The sequence below is a fragment of the Tachypleus tridentatus genome, chromosome 13, assembly GCF_004210375.1.
Source record: "Tachypleus tridentatus isolate NWPU-2018 chromosome 13, ASM421037v1, whole genome shotgun sequence".
NCBI lineage: Eukaryota > Metazoa > Arthropoda > Merostomata > Xiphosura > Limulidae > Tachypleus > Tachypleus tridentatus.
In genome coordinates, this window is record NC_134837.1 from 200,647,967 (window position 1) to 200,665,291 (window position 17,325).

A 17,325-nucleotide genomic window follows, 5' to 3' on the forward strand; every position below is an offset into this window, starting at 1 on the left:
ACAACAAAAGAGAATAAACCAGTGGTTCTCAAACAGTGATACAAATTTCCTCCCAAGAGGTACAAGGCGTTATTTCGGCATAGTAGCTATACTTCAGCGCAGCAGAAACGCTGTTGTCGCCACTATGGGGCAATATAAAACATCTCTTACTATGTCAAGGTGTGGAGGGGATACATGATAGTGTTGAAAATTAACAAGGGATACATTAATACAATAGATTGAGAACCTCTGGAATAAATGTAAATAGTGTTTACAAAAATGTTATAATGGATTACTTATTGGCGACTCTCGGAGATTTTAGGCCCCTGGTTTCACCTCCTGTGAACCAAGTGAAGTGTCATTGTAAATATGCAATAAATAATTGTTTATAACTATCATGTAAAGTTGTTGTTTTTCAATTTATAATTGAATAGGTACGGTTAACATAACAGATAGAATGCCTCCCCAAATTTGGGTATGTTCCATCGTTTATATTTATTATCGTAAGCCTAGAAGTTTATCACTGACTCACTGATTGTTGGGTCCTATGGAAGACTTCCACATGGCGAAATGTATATCCAAGCATTATTTTTTTGAAGCTCCAATAGCACCTGATTCCCGAAATTTAATAATGTTTACATCATCGGTATACATGTTGTTAAAGAGTAAATAGAACTGAGAAACGATCCAGTAAAAGTAACACTTCAACATCAAAAACAAGTAGACACACTAAATTAATGTTTATTGTTTTAACAAAGACTGTGATTTCGCACTTTTACTTTGTTTTATAGTCTATTTATTTCATCCTTACTACTCAGCCATGCGGAAATTCTGTAAAAAAAACCAAAACCTAATGGTATGTCCTGTGATACTGCAAATCTATTCCACTGCTCTTGACCAAAATACATTAGAACTTACATATCTGATCAAGTTAAATTTTCAAATCGTTTCCTAGAAATCTCCAGATGCATCTGTATTTTCATCCTCAGAGACGAATCAAACAAACTTGAGAAATGTACAATGAAGAAACGCGAAAAAGTAATAATGAAACACTAAAAAACTTCCTGAATGACAAATTTCTTAACGGAAGAATAAAGTAAGAATCAAGGAGAGAATAAGGTAAGCTTGCAATGGACTGTTAGAAAATACACCGGAAAGGAGAAAAAGTAGATTAGAAACATCCGCAAAGCAATGGCCTATAATCAGTAAGATAGCTACATTTTTGTAAAAGTATTGGTGAGTACTACAAGAAATATACAATAAAATAGTTGAAAATGTGATAGAAAGACTTGTAGAAATAATAAAGAGATTGAAGGAGACTGAACATTTGCAGAATAAACTGGGAAAATAATAAAAAAATAAACATAAAAATAAAAAGTTAACAAGGAAAGAAGTACAGAGTATTACATTTAAAATGAAAACAAACCTTATGTGGGAAAGATTGTTTGCATGTTTGTTTTGAATTTTGCACAAAGCTACTCGAGGGATATCTGTGCTAGCCGTCCCTAATTTAGCAGTGTAAGACTAGAGGGAAGGCAGCTAGTCATCACAACCTACCGCCAACTCTTGGGCTACTCTTTCACCAACGAATAGTGGGATTGACCGTAACATTATAACGCCCCCCACTGCTGAAAGGGCGAGCATGTTTGGTGCGACCGGGATTCGAACCCACGACCCTCGGATTACGAGTCGAACGCCTTAACACACTTGGCCAAGAACAGCAAAATATCATAAAATTTGGGAAGAACAAGATGGTAGGGTAATAAGTTTCAGAAAATGCAGTAAACTTATTAAAAAAAACAACAATAAGACAAGTATGAAAGTGGAGTCAGGAATTTTAAATTACTGAAAGCAGTAAACTCATTTAAACAAATTGTAGTATTGAGGTTGACACCAAGTTCTGAGTGAAAGGAATTTAACGTTTTAAAGTTAGATCAAGCTATAAATGATCCTAAATAGCTATTTGATAGTTGTTTGTGGAAAATAATCACCAAACTTTTGTAATTAAGAACTGTGAGAAAAAGAGAGGCACATTTTAGATGTAGTTTCTCTTTTTGCGTAATCTGTAGGACTGAACTCGTCTTGGGATAAAATGTAAGTTCATGGATCTTTTCAAGTCTCTTTGGCATGTAATTCTACAGGGTGAAAATGTCATGTCCTTAATAATAAGTTGGAAAGAGACAATGACTGATAAACTCATAAGTTCTCCAATGGACTTTACTTTGACATGGTATACCCAAAGTATACGAATTATGTCATCATTCAGTGCTGGCGTAATAACATCAATATGCAAGGTGAGTTAAGGCGTTTGACTCGTAATCTGAGGGTCGCGGGTTCGAGTCCCCATTGCACCAAACATGTTCCCCTTTCAGCCATGTGGCGTTATAATGTTACGATTAATCCCGCTATTTGTTGGTAAAAGAGTAGCCCAAGAGTTGGCGGTGAGTGGTGATGACTAGCGGCCTTCCCTCTAGTCTTACACTGTTAAATTATGGACGGCTAGCGCAGATAGCCCGCGTGTAACTTTGCGCGAAATTCATAAACAAACAATAACATCAGTAAAGATTAGCTGATCTTCATTAGTAAAATAGGTGGCTTCCAGGAATTATATAGCTCTGTAGGTGACAAGTTACAAATAAAGTTTTGTAGTCCTATTAGAAAAATGGCTAAACACACATATCTTTTTTTATCCCCAGGTTCCAAGACTTTATGTAGTTAATTTGATCGATTCTATTAATTTGTAGGATGAATTTAGACCTCTATGATAAAAAGAGTTCATTAGTAATTTAATAAATAGATAAGTGTTGAAGTTGAATCGGCAATAAACTAAGTAACACGAACAGGCAGTGAGCAAAAGTGATATATTTTAATAATAAATTGTGGTATGGTGCCTGAAAGAGTGAGGGGATATTATATTTAGGTCAATTAGAGTTAAACCGACTGATCACTCTATGAGTGTGGTAGTTGTTACTGAGATAGAAGAACAGTCCAGTTATTTATCGACTTGTGGTTGTATGGTTATCTGCAGCACGGACAGGTGCTAGGCCTGGCATGGCCTAGCGCGTTAAGGCGTGCGCTTTGTAATCTGAGGGTCGCGGGTTCGCGCCCGAGTCGCGCCAAACATGCTCGCCCTCCCAGCCGTGGGGCGTTATAAAGTGACGGTCAATCCCACTATTCGTTGGTAAAAGAGTAGCCCAAGAGTTGGCGGTGGGTGGTGATGACTAGCTGCCTTCCCTCTAGTCTTACACTGCTAAATTAGGGACGGCTAGCACAGATAGCCCTCGAGTAGCTTTGTGCGAAATTCCAAAACAAACAAACAAACAAACAAGCATGGACAGAGTTCCAGAAGATGCAGACATCACGAGATGTAATTATCATAAACAAAAGTATATAGCTTCATATATCTTCCGTAGAAATTAATACTGTAAACTTTTTGATTTAACTGAATATACTAACAGTGAAGTGAGATACATAACAAAAATTGAAAGATATAATAGATTAAGTATAAATGTTCTTAAGAGTTGACGAACTTGTGAGCCAGGGATCACTAACAAAACGTTTTTCTACGCCTCCGAGTGAGGTAAATTAGCTTAAACTTCATGTCATGTACCAGACACGCAAAATGTCAAAGCAGAGACACGGTAATAAAATCCCTCAGATAACAGACCAAAACTAGAAGGAGGTGGACACACACGTAAATGATATTCTCAATAATAGGATTGAGGTTTTAGAAGGGTAAGCAAAATGAAATGCTATAAAGATAAAAAGAAGTATTTTGACTACGCAACACTGGCCGAATGTTCTTATTGCGCCATTGAATTTTAACAACAACAAAAAAAAAGAGTGAAATAAACTGGAATTAAAGGTAAAAAAATGAAAGTAAAATTAATGTTATAATTCATGAAAATCGTTCATACGACTAATTAAAAGGAAATATGGATACAATATTACATACTGTAGAGGCAGAAACGAGGTAATGGATTCTTTCGGCACCAGAAATGAAGCCTTTAAAATGTCAAACCAATTCTCACGATCTGCATTCTACTTGTAGCTGACTCAAGAACAATCACAAAAGGTCACAAGTATCTAGAGAAGTTCTCCATACGATAAGCATTAAGTGCACAGGGCGATACTGAATAAACTACACCTGTCCTAGGAACTACTCAAATTGGATGAACCTTGTAACAGGAAGTAACGCCTAGCGTTTCATTAGCAAAGTGCTTCAAAGAATTTACCAGATCAGAACTAAAGACTGACGTTTGTAAACATGAAACTATAAAGTATAATGAGACACACTACATGGCCAAAAGTATGTGGACACCTCACCATCACACCCATATGTACTTGTTGAACATCTATTTACAAAACCATGGAGTTGGTCCCCCCTTTGTTATTATGATAGCCTCCGCTCTTCTGCGAAGGCTTTTCACTAGATTTTGGAACATGGCTGCGGGGATTTGCTTCGATTCAGCCACAAGAGCATTAGTGAGGTCGGGCACTGATGTCAGGCTAGAAGGTCTGGCACGCAGTCGGCATTCCAGTTCATTCCAAAGGTTGAAGTCAGGCCTCTGTGCCGGCCAGTCAAATTCTTCCACACCAACCTCAGCAAACCATGTCTTTATGGGCCTCGTTAAAACAAAAAAAGGTCTTCCCCAAACTGTTGCCACAAAGTTGGAAGCACACAATTCTCTGGAATGTCATTGTATATTGCATCATTAAGATTTCCCTTCACTGGAACTAAAGAGTGTAGCCCAAACCATGAAAAACAGCCCCAGACCATTATTCCTCTTTCACAAAACTTTACAGTTGGCACATTCAGGCAGGTAGCGTTCTCCTGGCATCCGCCAAACCCAGATTCGTCTGTCAGACTGTTAGATAGTGACGCGTGATTCATTACTGCAGAGAATACATTTCCACTGCTCCAAAGTCCAATAGCGGTGTACTTTACACCACTCCAGCCGACGCTTGGCATTGCGCATGGTGATCTTAGGATTGTGTGCGGCTGCTCAGACATGGAAACTCATTTTATGAAGCTCTCAACTAACAATCCTTCTACTCACGTTGCTTCCAGATGCAGTTTGGAATTGGTAGTGAGTGTTGCGACTGTGAATAGACGAATTTTACGTGCTTTAACGTTCTGCGGTCCAGTTCTATGAGCTTGTGTAACCTATCTCTTCGTGGCCCGGCATGGCCAAACATGTTAAGGCGTGCGACTCGTAATCTGAGGGTGGCAGGTTCGCATCCCCGTCGCGCCAAACATGCTCGCCCTTTCAGCCGTGGGGGCGTTATAATGTGACGGTCAATCCCACTATTTGTTAGTAAAAGAGTAGCCCAAGAGTTAGCGGTGGGTGATGATGACTAGCTGCCTTCCCTCTAGTCTTACACTGCTAAATTAGGGACGGCTAGCACAGATAGTCCTCGAGTAGCTTTGTGCGAAATTAAAAAAAACAAACAAACAATCTTTGTTGCTGAACTGTTGTTGCTCCTAGACGTTTCCACTTCACAATAACAGTACTTATAGTTGACCGGGGCAGGTCTAGCAGGGCAGAAATTTGACAAATAGACTCGTCGAAAAGGTGGCATCCTATGACAGTGCCAAGTGGAAAGTCACTGAGCTCTTCACTACGACCCATTCCACTGCCAGTGTTAGTCTATGAAGATTGCATGGCTGTATGCTTGAGTTTACGTACTTATTAGCAATAGACGTGGCCTAAATAGCCGAACCTGCCAATTGAAAGGAGTTTCCACATACATTTGGCCATGTAGTGTAAGTAGCATTTAAAAACTGTTTAAATGAACTTCTATCAACGTGAAACAACAGATAATTATGAAAGGTAGAAGTGAATGCATAACAAGTGAACACCAGAGCAACATTAAACAAATTATAGATCACATCAACTGAAAAGACATTATTGAGGGAAGGTTTAGTTTGAAAAATCAACGGGTGGGATGATTTAAAAAACTGGGATTCGCTGCACATGATAGAAATTTATTATTGGCACAATGAAAATGAGCACCTTTAAAAAGGTTGTTTTTGGAAAGAAAAAAACATTATATTTCAAATAAGGGTATCTAACAGTCCTACCTTGTGGAATACCTTTAAGGTACGAAAGGAAAACTAAAAATAGTGTACATTCATTTAACCAGATCTCTTGTGAACAAAAGTAGAAATCCATTTAAAAAAGGTACGCGTGTGCTGGCAAACACAAAGTTGTTCGATGGGTTTTCCTTACCTACCGCTTCGTCATTCTACAAACTTTATTAAATGTTCACTTGTTTTCAATTTCGCGTAAACCTGCACGAGGGCTATCTGCAATAGCCGTCCTTAATTTAGCAGTGTAAGACTAGAGAGAAGCAGCTAGTCATCACCACCCACTCTTTTAGCAATGAATAATGGGATTAAACATCACTTTATAACGACCCCACTGCTGAAAGAGCAAACATGTTTGGTGTAAGGGGAATTCGAACCCGCGACCCTCCGATTACGAGTCGAGTACCTTAACCACCTGGTCACTTTATTCATAACCCTGCAACATATTTTGTGTATTCCGGAAAATATATAAACATGTGGCTTAAGCTTAAAGTATTTTCAAGTTGAAGGTAGGATGGTGGAAATCCTGATGAATAGTAAAATCGGACTGGGAATAGACGCACCCCACGCTTGGTGTTACTGGCGCACAAAAATACAGAAACAAGAAGTTATGTTAATTTATCCTAATCCTCCCTATAGTAGTTTTAAGTACCGCAGTCGCTATTAGATAGAAAATATAACTTAGAGCAAAAACCCGAGAGGTTAAGCACCGTAAAGTATAACTACGCTGAAAATGCAAATCGTAAAGTCATGTGACAGTCACATCCGACATGCAGCTGCATATTTCAGAATGACATTTTTATACTGTTCGACATTACCCAGGCTGTATAATACCACTGCAAATTGATTGCTTTGGAAAGAGTATGTAACAGCCCTTTTTGATTCAAGTATTCATACCCTCACATCAGATAATTAGCATGTACAAAATGAGGGTATGCACTGTACTCAGTGGCAATGTAGCACGAAGCAATGTGGATCAGTTTAGAGTTACTGGAACCATTCAGACAAGACTTTCAACAAGTCATTTTGGTTTAGAAACTGAACAAAACGTAGATTGTACGCACTTATTAGTTCATCATCATTGAATTCCTTTAAAAATTCACATCATGGCTCTAAAATACTGATTTTTATATTAAAAAAACAGGTGGCTTATAGTTAACATTTTAACTAAATTTTTAACAACAGTTTATACAATGGTACAGATTCAAATTTAGAACTGAAAATTATGGGCAGCTTAATACTACACAAACGATTTACACTCTCTATTCGGTATTTGTTGTGAATTTCGCGCAAAGGTACATGAGGACTATATGTGCTTGTTGTCCCTAATTTAGCAGTATAAAACTAGGGGGAAGGCACTTAGTCATTACCACCAACCGCCAACTCTTGGGCTACTCTTTTACCAACGAATAGTGGGATTGACCGATAATTTATAACGCCATCATGGCTAAAAGGGCGAACATGTTTGGAGTGACGAGGATTCGACTATTGTGTGTATTGTTACAGAAATATTGGTCAGAAAACAATTTCAGTTAGATATTTCAATAAATTTGTAAAAATAAATAAGGTTATTACTATGGTGATATGATTTCAAATACCTTCGTTCTTAGTTGCTGTAGTTTATGGGAATGAAACAAAATAATACAAGCTCACGTTTCTCACACACACAAATTTTATCATTTACTGGCAGTGTTTGATTGCTATACTTTACCTAAAAAGAAAAAGGACAGAGAGAGAGAACTAAGAGTTGCAAGTTAAGATAATTTTTATTCACATGATGACACAGGTTTACATTTATCACTGTGAAGCACTTTTATCGTGGTTTTAAAACTATATTTGAAACGGTTTATGTAATAAGAGCTATGTAAAAAAAATATTAAGAAATTTTAATTGTAACACTTTTTATTTTAATTTTTACGTTTCATAATATCATCAAAATTTACCATTTTAATGAACTTTGTTTATTGGAAAATTTTGTGAATGCACATATATGTCTATAAACACACAATCAAATCAGTTCTTAGTAGAATTATTAAAATGACAAACACACTGGGTATCATTTCTTATAGTTAAATTCCTAATGACCAAAATATTTCACGTTGGTATTTTTTGTAACCTGCCAGCGTCAGATATATCACTCCAGAAATGATGTTCAAACATTAACTAAATTAATTTTCAATATATTTGATTAACCTACAAAACTTTGCACTATAAAACAGAATAACCTTATACATGGGTGTAAAACAAACAGAGCTATTCATTTCATTCTTCTATGAAAAACTCAATAATGAAGTATTCGAGCTGTGGTTCAATACCTTCCTTAATATTCTGTACACCATAAAATTTTTACATATCCAGGTATAAATCACATAGTACAAAAACTGTCCAATCAAATTCAGTGATGTACCACTGTTTATTTTTTATTACCAAATGACACATGCAAAGGCAATGCTACATATCGGAACTATTTGCACTCTGTCCACCATGGGGAATTAGTGTAATACTGTTAAGTTTATAAATTTACCCTTGATCCAACAATGGATAAATGGGAAACAATCATAAGGTTAACTATATGTGAATCTTTTAAGTTTCAACTGAATATTAATTTCTATAAAAATCAATTAATGAGTAATTCTTCAATTTTCCCAACAAAAAGAAAATTTTAAAGTGAAAACAAAAATACTACCTGGTGAATTTCATGTGATTATTACATTTTTTGTCATATAATTTATTTCAGAAATTACAACCATTTTCTTTTGTACAATAATACGTAAAAAAATTCTTAAAAATGCATTAACTCTCATTAATTTACCCTTCTCGTGTAGACATTTAAGTAACAACAGTGAATTGACAGAAGTGATAAATTGAACATACAACAGTTGTGTTAAGTATTTCTTATCTGATGAGCATAAACAATGGACAGAGTATGTGCCACTTTTAGTTTCTTTCTTTAAAAACAAAGATCTCTTCTCAATGGAAGGGCAGTATGTGTGTCAGACATACAGGGTGTTTGGAAAGTCACTGTGCACTCATATATATTTATTAACAGACAAAACTGCACAGTGACTTTCCAAACACCCTGTATTTAGAACTTTACTTTCACATATGTATGACTGTAAAAACATTACACAGAAAAAATAATAGGATACAAAAAAACTTAGGTGTTAAACATTCTTATATTTAATAACCACATGGAAAAAAAATCACTACCCCCTACTAATGAGAAATTATTTCATTGAGCTACCAAGAGAAATACAAGTTACAAAAATATTTTGAAGCACACAAAGAGATTGTGTAATGAAACCTTCTCAAAATGCAACCAGACAGTAAAAAAAAACCACAAAGATATGGCTGTGTACAAAAAACACATCAGAAATTTATAGTATAACTTTTATGTTGATGGAATACACAGCAAAATTATCAATTACTTGCCAAAATCTATGGATTAAATTTGCAAGAAAAACGTTTGTACTACACTTTTTTTGTTAAAACAAAAAATAACTGCTACAAAGAGACACTATACCTGATAATATGAGTTAAATAATAAAATTACTGTATCTGGAACAGAACCATACTTTTATTTAAAGAAGAAAACATGTATGTTGGAAAGAGTTAACAATAATTCATATATAAGGGAGGAAATGTTTCAGATTTACTGTCTTACACAAATTACACTAAACAATGAATGTCAAAATTTAAGCACACATACTGTAGCAATTACAATGAGATATGCGTAAACCGTCTAGACACAGATGAATGATGAAATATAACTAGTAAATATTCTGTCTGTACTGGTATTTTGAAACTCCAAACCTTCTTTTATAAGGAAAAAATGGTTTCTGTTCAGAAGTACATAATAAAATTTTGTATAAGTGGAACAAAACAGTAGGTTTCTTCCTTCAACACTTGGTATTATTGTTAGAGGATCTATGACTGGTATGTGTTTCCTAGCTGGGTGGAGGCGGTGGAGGGGCAGTCAAAAGACTCGGGAGACCACTTTGAGTCAAGTTGTTTAAATCGACAGCCTGGCTGGTTGTGGTGGCTGTACTACATGCTGGAGGTGGTGGTGGTGGAGGAGCTGCTAAGTTAGGAGGAAGAGGTGGCTGGACTGGAGGAGGTGGTGGTACCCCCATGTAACCTGTTGTGAGCCAAGGAAATGACTGACTTCCAGAAATGGGGTTACCATGCGGTGGTGGTACGGGCATTGGAGCAGCTCCCATGGATTGGCTCGGGTTTCCAGGTTGCCAAGGAGGAAGAACTGTTGCCATGGTATTACCTGAGCAGAAGGGATGAAGCAGTACATTAGATATTAGTGTAACAGTAGCTTTATATCAAACTCTAAAACTTTTTATATCTAGTACAACTGACAGTTCAATGGAAATTTTAACAGATTAGGTTTTGATGAGATTAGTTTGACTTGTAAATTACATTCTTTTTTAATGGTGAATACTTATTCAACAGAGTACAAGCTTTACAAACATTTAATAATTCCTATTAAATTCCACATAAAAAATAAAAAATGGAAACATGTTCATATTTCTACTAAGATTTAACTTCGCATTTCAAGATTTATCCAGTAGAGAAACCAGTTTTTGTACTCTTTTACACTTACATTATTATTCACTTGTACAATATATTCCAGATACAAAAACATGAATTCTATGAATCAAATTTAGTTTTCTAATTTTATTTTAAATTACAACCATTTCTACACTACACTACTAAAATATTTTCTTAAATATTTCACAGATGGGTGTTTAAATAACATAACAATGTGTTAGCTCATTTAACAAACATAAAATTAAAACTAGGGGTTCAGGTTCAAGTACCAATTTCTTGTATGCCCTTAAGAGCAGAGCATTTTACTAAAATGAATTAATATTCAAGGAAAAAAGTTTAGTGATCTAACAGATCATTCAACTGTACATTGTCATTCATTACAACTATACAATGTTATTCATTACAATTTTATCAACAATCTTGTTTTTAAAAAGTTTTGAAGAGCATCTAATTTATTTTGTAAATTATTTTTGTAGTTCAGAAGTGCAACACAGAGGTGCATACAATTAGCCATCACTGTTATGTTTTAGATGAAATGCTACACAGTGAAGTATCTGCCTCTTGTCCATTGCAGGGAATCAAACCACAAATTTTAGCATTGTAACTTCATAAGCTCACCACTAACACACTAGGGGACCCACCCAACAAGTTAATCACACAAGTCAGTTTTATATAATGTTTTCTAATGGCCACAGTAGTTATTCATACCAGGTCTTTAAACAGAACTTAAAAGTTTATTTTAAGTTTGTTTTCCCAACATACATGAACTAGCTTCTAATTAAAAGACGTCTGTTTGTCTTCTACACATATTTAATCAGCAGCCCCTACTTTGGATGTTTCTTCACACAGTCAACACTAAAATTGCTAATTCTGAACAAAAATGCAGCTATAATAATGTTCTTATGGGCTACCAAAACAATAAAATTATTGGTCTTTTTGGACAAACTTCCTGGGGTTTTAAACTATTTAATGTCAAAGTTAAATGCTCAAATAATGAAAATGCAAAAGGTTTCTGTTTATATTTAATATTCTAGTTATTATTACATATTTTATAACAAAAGTAACTACAATGTAAAAATTAGAAACTTTACAGCTTATCCTAACAAATCTTCAGTCAAATTTCCCAAACTTGAATACCTATAACAACAGTGTTTACCTCAGTTCTTTAGGTAATTGCTAAAAGCCTCCTGGCACAATTTCCTACTTCTGATATGAACATGAATCACAGCGATAAAATTATTTTTAAAAAATGTGAAAATGTTGAAATTGTCAACCCTTTGGCCCCCAGGGGCATTTTTAAATTTCATTTTGCATATGTACTGTGTTACATTCAAAACTTAACTTTACTATCAATACACATTCATGAAATTAACATTATAATGTATAATTTAAATTTTTATATTATCTAAGTTTTAGTTAATTTGTTTCAAAGGAAACCTAAAAAAATACTTAAAGTGCAGTTTTGATGCAAGGTAATCCACGAGCTATGAAAAATCTTGATCTTAACTGTAGTTCTCTTACTTGCATAAGATGGCAATACATACAAATATGTTGTCACTAACAGCATATCTTTAACCTATTTGACACATATTTAAAGCATGTAGCTGGGAAACAGCTATAAATATTCCATCCCTTAACAGATGTTGTGCCTGCCTTCTTTATCTTGAGATCTACAACATACATGTAGTTAGTTGCATACATATATACAGTTGTTAGAAAGAGATCATATACATTTTGTTTGTATTGAAATAGATGTAACTGTTTACAGTATTGCTGTTTCCTTGATCAAGTATAGCACTTATGGTGTTTTTTTTCACTGAAACAGAGAGACAAATTACATTTAGGTCTTATTCCTATATTTTGGTTAATTATGTGTATTTTAGAAATCACATTTGAACAGTCTGGATTGTGAAAACTTGAAGTTACAAGACGGTATGTGTAAGTGTCATCTTGTTTCAGCAACAGATTTATGCAGGGAATCTGCTAAAATAACTTCTTAAAGCCCTGTTGGCACTTGTTGAAGTTATAAGCATAAATGATAACACAAAAAGAATTTGAATGGAAGGTTAAAAATAGACTAAGTGAAAAAATAAAGATATGAAATTACACATACAAGAAAAGTATCACTATTCTAATGGATTTATGTAAGAAGTTGAAAAGTATGTATGCATTTCCATTACTTAAAATTAAGCATTTCATTGCACTGTATGTTAAAGATAATAGATAAATAGAGTAGAAGAAATGGAAAATATACACTTTTACCTTTATTAATAAACTTTTGATATTCATTTATGATATTCTATAAATAATGTACAAAAATAAAACTGTAAAGGTAAAAATAGTGTTTTTATATTTCGTATAAAATCTCCTTTCCAGTGAACTATTTAGTCTGAGTGCAAATAACTAAATGAAAATACAAACTTTTATCAGAAACTGTAAAGAAGTAAAAATTAAACATTTAATTTCTTCTGAAACTACATACTTTTAAGAATGTTTTGTCAAATTTCAAAGAAATTCACCCATTAGTTTTATTTCTGTAACAGAATTTGATGATAGGGGCATTACCTTCTTTCTGACAGTGAATCTGGGAGCCAAAGGTTTAAGTCAAGTAATATGGAACTTTCTTAACAATAGTACAGTCAGTGCAGTGAAAAAAATCTGTATTAAATTTCTCATATTTTCCCATTTCACTGTAAATTGATAATTTTGCTACATACAGTTAATGACAGGTTACAGAAGAAAAGGAGGTAAGTAATGTAGTCTTGCTAAAAAGGATGAAACTAGATTTTCATGTTAAAAGCTCTAAGATTATCTACGATTAAAAGAAATATTATTTTTAGCATGAAAACCACTGAAAGTGGTGCCAAACAATACATGCTTAACAAATGGACAAAAGCACTGGGGTGGACATTGCTTACCACAAACACACTCACACGATCACTTTTTCTCAAACGTGTTGAAAGAAAAAAAAATTTCTTGTGGTTTAATTTTAACAGACATAACTTTGAAACCCTCAAAAAGTTTGTCTGCCCCCTGAAATTTAAAAATGAACACAAGAGGGCAGTACCACCCAGGCTGAGAAATTTACTTAGACTGACTCAGTAAAATTTTTGGAAGTATGCAGACAAATCTTTAAAAACTGCTTTATCAAATGTATTTTGTGTACAACAGACTTGGAATGTTTTTAAAAAGCTTGTTAAACATTATGAAGAGTAGTAGTAAATTCAAGATTATAGCAGGTATTACCATGTATAACTTAACAGATCTAGATTTGTTGATTTGATTGAAGTTGTGAAAAGACTAATGGAAACTTCACAAAATTTGGTTATTTTAAAATATTCATCTAATGTTATCAAATGAAACAATTCTACATTAAGTTGTAATTATCATGAAAGATACACTTACAAAACACCAATTTAAAAGTGTGAAATACAGCTGCAACTCTTGTATGCACTCTGTTAAACACAGTCAACAAAAAACCAGTTTTAAAGATATCCATACCTTGAGACCCTGTTGTGTGTTGAGGATTCATCCATGGTACACTTGTAGAAACAGTTGGCTGTGTTGTAGGTGGTGGAGGAGGTGGAGGCTGTGCTAACAAGTTTGGTGCTGGAGGAACACCATGAATGGCAAGGCCAGGCTTAAGAAACAAATGTATCCTTGTAGTCTTGTCAATAATCACATTTTCAAACTTATAAATACAAAAACAACAAAAAAGCTAGCAAGAAGCTTAACAGTGTGTCTAGATCTACTGGTACCACTACAGTCACAGCAAACACCATAAAACAGTCAAAGCTATTCAATACCTGTAAATATCTTGATAACAAAAATAAAAATCATTTGGAAGCATCAGAAAATTTTATGCTTAAATCATTTTATTAAAATAGTTTAAATTAATCATGTATTGAAAGAAAACAGAACATTTCAAAAGCAAACCAGTCAATGAATTTCTCTTCCTAAGCTGTTCAATTTCTCAACAAGTATACAAGTATAATATTCAAACACAACTGCTATGCATCAGCTGAAGACTGTACACAAAACCAGGAGTATTTAACAGTTGAAGACTGTACAAAAACTAAAGATCTAAGGAAATATATATATATATATATTTATTTTTTTTAAGTAGAAAATTTCTAGCAAATGTCAAGTGTACTCAGTAGTGATGTACAACCTGGATAGAAAGTAAGGCTCTTACTTCAGTTCCTTTGCATGTTGGTAATTTATCATTACTTATTCAGACATTGTCTGGCCACTGAAAGCAAGTTTAAGAAGTAAATTAGTTCCAAGATTCATTAAACATATCAAACAAGAACTGAAACCGAAGATCAAATGATTCCAGTGTCCACTTACATTACTCCACTGCTATACTCATATGGTTAACAGTTATTTTACTCCTAGTCTACCCTTTTGGCATCAGTTGGCTAACACATCTTTCATATTCTTAAGATTGCAAATGTCTTATGTCAATGATTTTTAATAGTATCTTCACTATTAGAGAAAGTATTTATTTTAAATGTGACATTTAACACACAGTTATAATCTTGCCTGAAAGTTAGAGAATGGTATACTGTAAGAAACATATTATTTTAATTATATTTGTCTTAAGACATTAGTATTAGGCCTATAACACTACATTTTTTATTCAATTCCCTATGATTTTGTAATGAGTGTATAGGTTTTTAAACCACACTGTCCACTATTCGAATGTCTTTGTATTTGGCTCAATACAGGACTCACAAAGTTGATCAAATTCATTATCCTTGTCCAAAGAAATTGGTATTAAGCATATTAATTATTAACACAGCATTCTTTATTCATTTCCTTGGGTCTTTCACAAAGAAGTGTATAATATTATTTCAACCACACTGATGATGCACTTCATTCAATATAGAGGTCACCAGGCCATTAGAGACCAACAAACACAGTAGTGATTCAAATACAATTTAAGTATTCATTACTTATAATGAAATTTGGCAACAGGTTTACTGAAAGAAATATGTCTTATTTGGTCCTGAGAAGAATGAAACATACGATGTTCTAATTAAACACCAAAACTTACAGCAAATGCACCAAAAAGAAAATACAAATTGAGAGGCCTAGCACATTTTCTGAATTGAATGAGTGAATGTCTGTTTTATCTCATTCATACATAAAATAGCAATATTCTATTAGCTTACAGGTAAATTCAACAATGTACAGTAATGAAAAGTAATAAATCCACACCTGTTGTTGCCAAGGTGACATATTCTGCTGAGGGAACATCCCAGGTGGAGGAACCATCAGGGTCTGAACTTGATTAGGTGGTGGAGGAGCTGCAGATAAAGGTTTTGCAGGAGGATTCGATGTCCAAGAATAAGGATGCACCTATATGATACAAAATAAAATCTAGCATCCTTTAGTATATATTTCTGATAACATCCCAGTTTCTGTAAATGTCTACATGCTATACCAAGCATCATTTAGTATATATTACTGAAAACATCCCAGTTTCTGTACATGTCTACATAACTAGACCTAGCATCATTTAGTATATATTACTGAAAACATCCCAGTTTCTGTACACGTCTACATGCTAGAACTTGCATCATTTAGTATACATTATTGAAAACGTCCAAGTTTCTGTAGATATCTACATGCTATACCTAGCATCATTTATTATAAATCATTAAAAACATCTCAGTTTCTGTACACATCTACATGCTAGACCTAGCACCATTTAAAGTAAGATACAAAGGTATTTTATTGTTTGTTAAATTTGTAAAGGTGTCATGGTTACACTATTAAAATTACTTTTCTAAATAAAATTGTTTATACTGTCACTATGTTGAACAGCACATCAGACAATGATTGTTGCAGTAAAAATACATTGCAACATCAACCAGCTAACAATTACTAGGAGACACCTTTAATAACTAATAATATTTTGATATTTTAGTGTAAGTCTACTGTATAAAAGTAAGTCATGACTGTACTTACCACTGATGATTGTGTCTGTTGAACAGTAGGTGGCGCCATGATTGATCGAGGCGGTTCTTGAGGCCCAGCCAACACTGAAGGTCCTTGATGAGTTATTTGTGTGGTAGTTGTACCTGTCTTAGATGGTGGTGGTGGGCCTTCTCCCAGTTCAGCCATTAAAGACATGTACTATGACGAAAAACAAAACATCTTGTGAACTACACTTTCTTAAAATAAACTTGTACTTCTTTACTCTTGTTTAATTGATATATAATAGATACCATACCTATATGTAACTGTTCAATACTGAATTGACTGACTGAAAACCACACACACTTATTGTACTACTTTGACACTTTCGTGTCAGAAAAGCACATAGCTTCAAAAAGTCTTGATACAAAATGATAAAAATTAGACACTGTTATTACATTCCTGCACACTAGTACATTTATGGCCTAATATCATGAAAACCACAATATAACTAGTCTTACTACCACAAAACAAATATACACTTCCTTCAAATTTAAAAGCAAAGAATAAAATACATTTATAACATCTATAATTTATTAAAAAGTGGAGAAACATCTAATTTCTACCAAACACCAACTAGGTTGTTATTTCAATAATCCTGAATTTGATATAAAGACACATGGCTGAATTAATGTGGCTTTATATATAGAAAATAGCACATTTCTGACCACTAGAAATAAACAGATATAATAAACACTGCAACAAAATAA

The 17,325-nt window shown here is 34.1% G+C and overlaps 1 protein-coding gene across 1 annotated transcript in view; it reads right to left on the reverse strand.

Moving 5' to 3' along the window:
- Nucleotides 1-7,817: 7,817 nt before the first annotated feature.
- Nucleotides 7,818-17,325, reverse strand: part of LOC143239868 (splicing factor 1-like) — a 39,359-nt gene continuing 29,851 nt past the window's right edge. The window contains exons 8-11 of the mRNA XM_076481460.1: nucleotides 16,607-16,774; nucleotides 15,854-15,994; nucleotides 14,132-14,270; nucleotides 7,818-10,346 (exon numbers count right to left, since the gene is read on the reverse strand). Coding sequence (XP_076337575.1) covers nucleotides 10,018-10,346; nucleotides 14,132-14,270; nucleotides 15,854-15,994; nucleotides 16,607-16,774 — 777 coding nt within the window. The 3' untranslated portion in view covers nucleotides 7,818-10,017. The remainder of the gene's footprint in view (nucleotides 10,347-14,131; nucleotides 14,271-15,853; nucleotides 15,995-16,606; nucleotides 16,775-17,325) is intronic.